Source organism: Plasmodium falciparum, assembly GCF_000002765.6.
Source record: "Plasmodium falciparum 3D7 genome assembly, chromosome: 9".
Classification (NCBI taxonomy): Eukaryota; Apicomplexa; class Aconoidasida; order Haemosporida; family Plasmodiidae; genus Plasmodium; species Plasmodium falciparum.
Window position 1 is genome coordinate 901237 of NC_004330.2, and position 11264 is coordinate 912500.

An 11264-nucleotide genomic window follows, 5' to 3' on the forward strand; every position below is an offset into this window, starting at 1 on the left:
TAAATAAATAAATATATATATATATATATTTATAATATAACCCATTTATATTTCCCATCTATTATTATAAAAAAAAAAAAAAAGAAAAAAAAAAAAAAAAAAAAAAAAAGAAAAAAAAAGAGTCATATAACAAAATTTTTTTATTTTCTTCTATTTTAAAAATATGACAGAAAAATAAACTGTTTTCGACTTTTTGTACGTTCAATAAAAATATATAATATATATATATAATTATATTAATTATTATAAAACACATTTTTTTATTTTGTTTTTTTTCCCCCCCCCGAATTTTATGATATAATAAGAAAAGAAAAAATATAAAATAAAACTATATTATTATATATATTTATATAAATAAACCCCATAGTGAACCTTCTTTTTTTTGAACCTCTAGTTTTTTCCATTATGCATAGAAAGAAAAAAATAGTAATAAAATTCGCATTTTGCAATATAAATAAATAAAAAATAATAAAGGTAGTAAATATGTTAATTAAAAAAGAAAATATAAACATAAATTATATTATATAATATAAATATATATATATATATATATATATATATATATATTACAAAAATATAAATTATTATGTATTTTAAAATATATATATATATATATATATATATGCATAAAAAGAAATATGTACCAAAGAATCATATTATATTGTTCGTATTTTAAGAAATATAATAAATATATATATATATAAATATATAATACATATTATTTATGTCCATAAGAATGTATAATCTCATTTGTATTTTAAGAAATATATAATATATATTTATATAATTAAAATATATTATTCCTTTATTAATATATAATGAAATAAATACGTTTTTAATAATTCATATATAAAATAATATATAAATAAATATATTTTTTATATCACCACATATAAAATAAATTTAGTTCATATGAAGTAAATAATTTTTATTAAAAACTGCATGAGAGATATTATTAATAGTAAAAAAAAAAAAAAAAAAAAAAAAAATGTCATATTATATTATATATATTAAATATATATAAAGTAAATTAAAAAAATATATTTTATATTTTTTATATATATATTTCAAAAGATATTGAAAGAAACTTTTTAATTTAACAAAAATATCATTTAAGATACACGAAAAAAAAAATAAAATAGCATGTGATACAATATTTTTTGATTTTTAATTATTTTTTTTCATCTACCTGCTGTATACAATATAAAAAAAAATATATAAATATACAAAATATATATCATAATAAATTAAAAAATATATTTCATATATTTATATATATTTAAAAAAAAAAAAAAAAGAAATTTTTTTTTTAAATTTAATAAAAAATTATCAGTTTTAAAATACACCAAAAAAGTAAATAAAATATAATAGGATACAATTTTTTATTTTAAATTATTTTTTTTCAACTTATTGTTTTATATAAAATAATATATAATATTATATATACATAAAGCTATGATTATATATTATTAATATATAAAAAAAAAACAAGGAAATTATATTATTATATATATATTTAATGTGTTTATGGAAAAAAAAAAAAAAAAAAAAAAAAAAAGTAGCTAAAATAATAAAATATATATATACATATATATATTTATATATATATTTTATTTTTTTATTTTTATTTTTTTAAACAAAAAAGGATATTAGTTTTAATTGTTTAATTAAATTTTATAATTACATAAAATTTAATTCTTAAAGGGTTTTAATTTTTTTTTTTTCTTTTTATTATATTATATTATATAATATATATATATATTTCATTTATTTATTAATAATTTGTTTGAGAAATTATATATATATATATATATATATATATATATATATATATTTATTTATTTAAAATTTTTTAAAATATATGAAAGTTTGTGAATATATTATATATATTTATGTGCATATTTTTTTAATTATATTGTTAAGTATTTTATTGTGATATATATAATATATATTTACATACATAATTTACGTTTTTTTTTTTTCTCTTTTTTTCATTTCTTTCATATATATTAATTATTTTTATTTTTGTATCTTATAAAAATTATTTTTTTATTTTATTTTTCCTGATTATCTAAAAGTACAACAAAAGATTTTTAGCATACCGTGAAAAAAAAAAAAAAAAAAAATGAGTCAGTTGAAAATTAAAAGAGGAAACTTTTTATTCACATCTGAATCAGTGAATGAAGGACACCCAGATAAAATATGTGACCAGATATCTGATGCTATTTTAGATAGTTGTTTACGTGAGGATCCATATAGCAAGGTTGCATGTGAAGTATGTGCTAAAAAGAATTATATTTTTATATTTGGAGAAATAACTACAAAGGCTAAGGTAAATTATGACAAAGTTACACGAGACGTATTAAAACACATTGGTTATGATGATGAAAGTAAAGGTTTAGATTACAAAACGGCAGAGATAAAAGTATCTATAGATGAACAATCTCCTGATATAGCTCAATGTGTACATGAAAATAGGTCACCAGAATTAATAGGAGCAGGAGATCAAGGAATTATGTTTGGTTATGCTACTGATGAAACTGAGAATTATATGCCTTTAACACATCATTATGCTACCTTATTAGGTAAGAGGTTAACTGAAGTTAGGAAATTAGGTATCTTACCTTATTTAGGACCTGATGGTAAAACACAAATAACTATAGAATATAAGAATAAGGGTAGTTGTGGTGGACATTTGGAACCTTTACGTGTTCATACTGTTCTTATTTCAACTCAACATGCTGAAGATATAAAATATGAACAATTAAAAACTGATTTGATGGAAAATGTTATCAAATATGTTATTCCAGAAAAATTACTAGATAATGAAACCTTATATTATTTGAACCCATCTGGAAAATTTGTTCTTGGAGGACCAGCAGCAGATGCAGGTTTAACAGGAAGAAAAATTATTTGTGATACCTATGGTGGATGGGGAGCTCATGGTGGTGGTGCCTTTTCAGGAAAAGATGCATCAAAAGTCGATCGTTCAGCAGCTTATTATTTACGTTTTATAGCCAAATCACTAGTTGCTAACAAATTTTGTAGACGTGTCTTAGTACAAGCTTCTTATTCCATAGGTATTGCTAACCCCATATCACTTAATGTTAATTCTTATGGTACCGTAAGCACAGGATATACAGATTATGATTTAGAACAAATCATTTTGAGAAATTTTGATCTTAGACCAGGTTTTATTATTCAAGAATTAAAATTAACAGAACCGGTTTTCTCAAAAACATCTGCTTATGGACATTTTGGAAGAGAAGGAGATACGTTCACGTGGGAAAAAATTAAAGATTTATCTCACGAAAAAAATGCATTAAAAAATTAAACACACACATATATATATATATATATATATATATATATATATATATATGTATGTATATTTAGGAATGAGAAAGAAGAAATGTATAAAATTTTATTTTTAATACAAAAAGTAAAAAAAAAAATAAATAAAATAAAAAAAAAAAAAAAAAAAAAACATCATATTATAATTAAGCGTATGTGGACATAATATAAATAATAACTTTATCAAGGTATATAAATCCTCAAAAAAAAAAAAAAAAAAAAAAAAAAAATTAAAATAAAATAAAATTAAAAATTAAAAAGAATATATATTTATATATATATATATATATAATATATATATAAAATAATTTGTGTGTATTATTCTTCTTTTTTTTTTTTCGATTTCTGGAGTTGTTTTTGTTTTATATGAAAAAGTATTATTATGATATATTAATGCATTTAAATTATGTATATGAAAGCATAAAAAAAAAAAAAAAAAAGAAAAAACATGTATATATATATATATATATATATATATAGATTTGTAAATTTACATTTGTACATAAATATATTAATATTATACGGATTTATATATATATATATATATATATATATATATATATATATATATATACATATATTTATTAATACACATTGTTTATATTTGACCTTGTTTCTATTTTTTTATTATTCTATTCTTTTTATATAATGTTTTAATTAATTTATTAAAATTAATATTTATTTCAAAGAAAAAAAAAGGCTATTTATATATATATATATATATATATAAATATATGTATATTTGTTTTTTTTTCTTAATTTGTTATTTTAGTACGATTATGTAAGTTTTATTAATTAAATAGTAATTATTTTTATGACGTTGTCTTATAATCATTATTACTTTTTTTTTTTTTTTTTTTTTTTTTTTTTTTTAATAAATTATATTTCGTTAATGTATTATATATATATATATATATATATATATTTATACATATAATGCCAATTAAATGAAATGAGGTTAGATTTATACATATATATATTTTTTTTAATGTAGTTATTTTTTTTTTTTTTTTTTTTCTTTTTATAATATTTCAAAGTGTGCATATAAGCCTACTTTGAATTAGTATGTGTATATACGCTTATAAATATATTTAATTATTTTTTTTTTCCTTCTTTCTTTTTCATCTTAATCATTATTTAATATGTTATTATATTCTCATAAATATAATTTTTTAATTATTATATATAATTTATCTTGTGAATATAAAAACATAAACAAAGAACAAAAAAAAAAACAAAAAAAAAAAAAAAAACAAACTTAACATTGTAAATAATTGTATTGTGAATAATAATATTGTAATTAATAAATTTATATAGAACTATTTTATTTTTAATATTTCAATTATTATTTGGTTTTTAATATTTTGTCTTTTCTTTTTTTTATATATATTAAAATATTTGATAAAAATGCTTAAGAAGGTCATACTTCTTACATTTTATTTTTTCTGTTGTTATAAATGTGAAAAGTTTAAGGATTCCTCTTTTCAATCACAAAATAATAGATTTTTGCAAAGCAAAATTAATGTTCTTACATGGCTAACTAATGTGTAATAAAAGGAAAAAAAGAAAAAAAAAAAAAGGATTTCTTCTATAAGAATTCTGTCTAATAAGGCGGTTTATATTATTATGTATATAATATTTTTTATTATATAATTTGATTTTTAATTTTTTCGGTTGAGGGCAGGATTCACAAAATTTTTTTTTTTTTTTTTTATCTTAAAAGTTATATAACTATGGTATAGATGTGTTGATATAAAAAATATATATTGTCAATTATTTTTCTTTAATTTTTTAGATTGTACCCTTCTGAGAACCCTAAATATTTTAAAAAACACTTAAATTATAGTTAAGGGAATAAAATATAAATGTAAATATATATATATATATATATATATGTATACATGTTTGAAACAAAAAAAATTATATTCTTTTTATTTCTTAGGAGGGTAATTATTTCTTTCCAAATATATACATAAAATAAAATATATATATATATGTATATATTTATATTTATATGTATAATTTATTATTATATAAAGCTGTCGTGAATATTTCTTGAAACCATCCTATGATCCCATTAATTTGAGTAATTAAACATAGTATAAAACTGAAATGTAATATTGTATAAATATATATGTATGTATTATTTTAATTAATTTTACTGTTATTATTAATTTAAAATTTATGAAAATATATTTATTTATATAAGATGACGGGTGGTTACAAAGTGATAATTGGATTATTCATAATGAGGAAGCTATCATAGAATATACGGCAAAAGATAGCTGTCGGGAACCTGTATAAAAATTAATAACCATATAATTTTATATTAATAAAAATATATATATGAACATATATATATATATATATATATATATATATATATTTATAGAATCATCCATTTCCTTTCGGATGGTTAGACAATAGGTTATTATATACAAATGTTATTATTATATATTTCTTTCTTAAAAAAAAAAGGGAAAAAAAAAAAAAAAAATTCTTTAATATATTTTAGAATGTCAACAAGAACGTCTTTAATAAAGAAAGACTTTTTTTGTAAGGTAATATAATATATCATGAAAATAAATGAAAAAATAAAATATATACATGTATAAATATATATATATATATATATATATATATATATATATATATTTTTTTTTTTTATTTGTTCATTCATTTTAGAAAACCATAGCTCAGTTAGAAGTACAAATGAACGATGCTGAAAGCTGTGGTTTTATATTTCGTATTGTTGGTGAACGTAACTATTGGTCTTTAATGATTGACAAAAAAGTATTGAAATTAGCTCATGTTAAAGATGGTGAATTAATAATTCTAAAAGGTAATATATATATATATATATATATATATATATGTGCATATTCTATATTTATTCTTATTTTTAAGAACCCTTTCAATATTCTTTTGCAAAAAAATAAAAATAATTATATTTATATTTCTTTTAGAATTTAAGGAATTAAAAATAAAAAACGATCAATGGTATGTATTATTTGTTCAAGAAATATTAAAGGATATCAAAATAAAAGCAGGAATATATGGAGACTTATCCGTTGAATATTTACGAAAAAGTGATGACGAAACAGATTATAATGAGAATAAGCAGGTACTAGAATTTATAATATTATATATTAATTAGTTTTTTTGTTTTAAAAATTTTTTTTTTCGTCTTTTTCCTTTTTTTTTTTCTCTTTCGTACAGTAATTAAATACATACATACATACATACATTTACATTTACATTTACATTTATATTTATATTTTCCCCCATGTGTATATTTTTGTAGGGAGCTGTTGGTTTAATAGCTAATAAAGGAAGATGCAAATTCAGGAATATTGTAATATATATATAATGTGTATAAAAAAAATTACTTTATTGTTCATAAAAATATATATATATATATATATATATATATATATATATATTCCATTAACATATTCTATTTTTGTGAATAGATAATGAGGGGTAAGAAATGGAGTAATGAATATGAAAAGTTTAAAAAAAAGAATCAAGGTTCTTTATTATATAACATTGAGGACATTGAAAAATTGTATGACAATACGAAAGGTGAATTCATAACTACAGAACAAAAAAAAAAAAAAAATATATATATATATATATATATATATTTATTTATTTATTTATTTATATTCATGAATTACTATTTTGAATTTCCCTTTTTTAATCCAGATTGGTGTCCCAATGCAGCTTTATGTTCCAAGAAAAAGTACGAAATAAATGATTTTTAAAAGATAATTTAAATGTATATCATATATTTGTACTCAATTAATATAAACATGTTATATTATTATTATTTTTTTTTTTTTTTTTTTTCTAATGCTTCCATTTTGATGTGTCACATATATATATATATATATAAATATATATGTGTATATATTTTCTACGTTTGATTTATAAAAATAAACTTAAAGATTGTAAAAAAAAAAAAAAAAAAAAAAATTTTTTTTTACAAGAAAAATATATATATATATATATATATTTATTTATTTATTTATTTAATATATTTGGTTCAATATATCTACACATACATATAAAATAATTTCTCAACAGTTCATTATTTTAATTCCCTCACCTATGTGTATTGTTTTATAAATATGAAGTCCAGTGTTGTGAGCTTATTCATTGATTTTTATGATTCTTATTCCTATAACATCGTACATTATTTGACTAAAGTAAATAAAGAAAAACCCATTGTTGTTAAAGCAGACGATATATGTTATGACGATTTTATGAAATACTATTATGATAAAATAGATAATATTGTTATATCTCCAGGGTATGGTAACCCTATGTTAAATGATAAGAAGGATAAATTTGTTATAGAATTATTAAAGAATGAAATAAATATTCCAATATTAGGTGTGTGTTATGGTCATCAATTAATATGTTACTTTTATGGAAATAAAATAGAGAAAGTAAAAAATATGTTTCATGGAAATACAAATATAATACATATAAGTAGAAATGATGAGAATAAATATTGCGAATTATTTAATAATATAGAAGATAATTTTAAGGCTGTATGCTATAATTCTTTAAAAGTAAATCATAGAGATTTTAATAAAAATATTTTAAATATAACATGTTATTCTAATTATTTAGATGAATATATAATTATGGGAGTACAACATAAATATTTACCCTATTATACGGTACAATATCATCCAGAATCCGTCGAGAGTGAATACAGTGATACATTTTTTGAGAATTTTAGAAATATTACATTAAAATATAATGAAAATAAAAAAAGAAATTTATTAAAAATATTAAAAGATGATATAAATAAAACAACCATATCTATTTCCAGAAACATATGCAGCCCATACAAATGGAAAATAAAAATTATTAAAGTTGTAGGTATAAAAAATAATTTATGTATGATTTCGTATGATATTTTTAAAAATATTTTTTTTGGAAAACGTAAAGAAAATATATCTTTTTGGTTAGATAGTAATAATGAAATTTTATATCAAATTAAAAATAACAAATCTCAAAAAATATCAAACGATAATAATACGTCCTTACAATATGATCATGCTGATTTGATAACAAATACCAGATTTTCATATATGGGTAATCTCGATGGGATATTAGGTGATATTATTGAATATTATATAGATGGAAAAGATAATATATCTGCAAACACCTTACTTCTTAATTTAAGGAAAAGAAGAAAGGAAAAATATGACATAAATAATAAATCTGATAAATCTAATGAATATAATATATATGATATACATTATATGAGTAAAGAAAATAATTGCCTTGTTAAATATATGAATGAAAATGTTGAATATTTTAAAAAACAAATGATCATAGATTATCAATATATAGATCTTCATAATTTAATAAATAATAAAAATGAACTTGAAAAAAAGAACATAGTATATACCAACCAAGATATAGAATCGGATACATATATAAATCAACATAAATATAATAATATATGTGAAAAACAAGAAAATAAAAACAAGAACAAATTTTTAAATAATCATTGTGATAAATATATATTTCTAAATGGTGCAACAGAACATAATGATTTTATTAATAATAAGACGTCTTGTTTAATGGGATACTTTGGATTTTTCAATTATGAGTATAAATATGAAACTATAAAAAATTTATATAATACTAAATGTAAACAAATAGAACAAGAAGAAATATTTCCTGTTTCTGTTTTTGTACGTCCTCAAAATATGATGGCTTTGGATATGTATAAAAATAATATTTATTTAATTTCGTTAGAACCAGAAGAAGAATCTTTTAAGAGATACTTAACACAGGGTGAAAAAATAAGTGAGGACAAATTTTCATATGTTGATATGAAAAAAAATAATCAACATAATAATTTGACAAATATTCCATATGAATATCATATAAAGGACTTAGATACCTTTAAGGATATACAAAATTATAATAAAGAATGGACGTATAATACCTTAGATGCTCTTATTAATATCGAAAAAACATATGAGAATGATTATATATTAAATGAAGAAAAATACAATATAAATAATATATATAATAATAAAAATAATTCGTTAAATACAAACAAAGAGCCAAGTAGAATATCCTTTAATTCGATTGTACAAAAAGAACAATATATTGAAAATGTTAGAAAATGTAAAAAATATATTGAAGATGGTTTTTCCTATGAACTGTGTTTAACTACACAATTTATCTCAAAGAACTTTGTAGATATCAACATGGAATATTTAGATTTATATAATTATATTAGAAATATAAATAAAGTTTCATATAGTTGTTTTATTAATTATAAAAGAATTTTATATAAAGAACAAAATGATAATAAAAAAGAAATATCCTTTTTATTAAAGGAAAAAGATAATATGCAATATCTAGGTGAAATACAATTCCATATTTTAAGTTTTAGTCCTGAAGAATTCCTAAGAAAAAATAAAGATAACTATATGTATAGTAAACCTATTAAAGGTACATGTAAAAGAGGAAAAACAAAAGAAGAAGATGATATACTAAAAGAAAATTTATTTAATAATAAAAAAGAAAGAGCAGAAAATTTAATGATATTAGATCTAACTACAAATGATTTTAATAGGATATGTGATATAAATACTGTACAAGTTTCTAAATTATTTCATATTGAATCATATAAATTTGTTCATCAAATGGTTTCAGAGATAACCGGGAAAATAAAAAAAGGGAACAATTTCTCTGATGCTATATTGAATATATTCCCTGGGGGCTCCATGACTGGTTCTCCAAAGTATATATCTATGTCGATTTTGCAAGAGTAAAGAACAAATATATAATTAAAACAATAATGCATTATAATATATAAATATATATATATATATATATATATATATATATATGTTTGTTATTTCTTTTTTGATTTTTTTTTTTTTTTTTTTTTTTTTTTTTTATTTACAGAATTGAAATAGTGCCTAGGGGGATTTACTCAGGTTGTATAGGTTTTCTTACATTTGAAGGAAATTTTATTTTTAATATAGTTATAAGGACAATAATAATAAAAAAGAATATGGTAAGATATGAAAAAAATATATTAATATATAATGAGCAACATAATTTATTTTCTCCCTATATAATAATTTATATCACAAGTATACACATTAAATATATATATATATATATATATATATATATATATATATATATATATTTATTTATATATTTATTTATATTTATTTTGTTGAAGATTTCAATTGGCGCTGGGGGCGCTATAACAATTAAAAGTAATGAAGAAGATGAATATAATGAAATGATTTTAAAATTTATGAGCATAGCAAAACCGATAAGGTAAATAAGAAAAATATTAAAAAATATATATATATTATTTATTAATATATTTTGACATAAATATATATTATTTTTTTATTTTAGTTTGTTTTTAAAGGAATATCATAACACTGACGTGGAATATATATTTTAAAAAGGGGGAACATTATAAATATATATACATATATATATATATATATATGTATACATTTCTTTATTTCTATTATAAAATTAAAAATCAATAAATATTCAAATATTATATGTAGCCTATGATATTATTATATATTTGATTTAAATTTATTTATTCATAATATAAAATAAATAAATAAATATTATTTATATATTATATTATATTCTATGATATATATATATATATATATATGTGTATTAGGATACTATACATTAATTTGATATAATTAATAAAAAAATATATAAAATTATATCTTATTTTATATTGAATTATTATTCATTCATAATATGTACAAAAATAAATAATATATAAATATTATATATATATATATATATATATATATATATATATATATATATATTTATGGTGAGATGTATTCTGAGGGGGGAATATTATAATATAA

At 18.0% G+C, this 11264-nt stretch overlaps 3 protein-coding genes across 3 annotated transcripts; all 3 read left to right on the top strand.

Annotated features, from left to right (window-relative positions):
- Positions 1 to 2125: 2125 nt before the first annotated feature.
- PF3D7_0922200 (S-adenosylmethionine synthetase) lies at positions 2126 to 3334 on the top strand (the record flags this gene model as incomplete). The annotated part of the gene is made up of 1 exon (XM_001352057.1): positions 2126 to 3334. One exon carries the CDS (start codon positions 2126 to 2128, stop codon positions 3332 to 3334), a length of 1209 nt encoding a protein of 402 aa, XP_001352093.1.
- Positions 3335 to 4761: 1427 nt separating this feature from the next.
- On the top strand, positions 4762 to 7121 carry PF3D7_0922300 (conserved protein, unknown function; the record flags this gene model as incomplete). Its single annotated transcript, XM_002808900.1, has 12 exons — positions 4762 to 4901; positions 5150 to 5199; positions 5297 to 5300; positions 5394 to 5440; positions 5564 to 5652; positions 5747 to 5781; positions 5870 to 5915; positions 6040 to 6196; positions 6321 to 6478; positions 6659 to 6709; positions 6828 to 6939; positions 7063 to 7121. 12 exons carry the CDS (start codon positions 4762 to 4764, stop codon positions 7119 to 7121), a joined length of 948 nt encoding a protein of 315 aa, XP_002808946.1.
- A 366-nt stretch (positions 7122 to 7487) lies between these two features.
- PF3D7_0922400 (para-aminobenzoic acid synthetase) lies at positions 7488 to 10825 on the top strand (the record flags this gene model as incomplete). Its single annotated transcript, XM_001352059.1, has 4 exons — positions 7488 to 10165; positions 10306 to 10417; positions 10592 to 10692; positions 10777 to 10825. 4 exons carry the CDS (start codon positions 7488 to 7490, stop codon positions 10823 to 10825), a joined length of 2940 nt encoding a protein of 979 aa, XP_001352095.1.
- Positions 10826 to 11264: the final 439 nt, after the last annotated feature.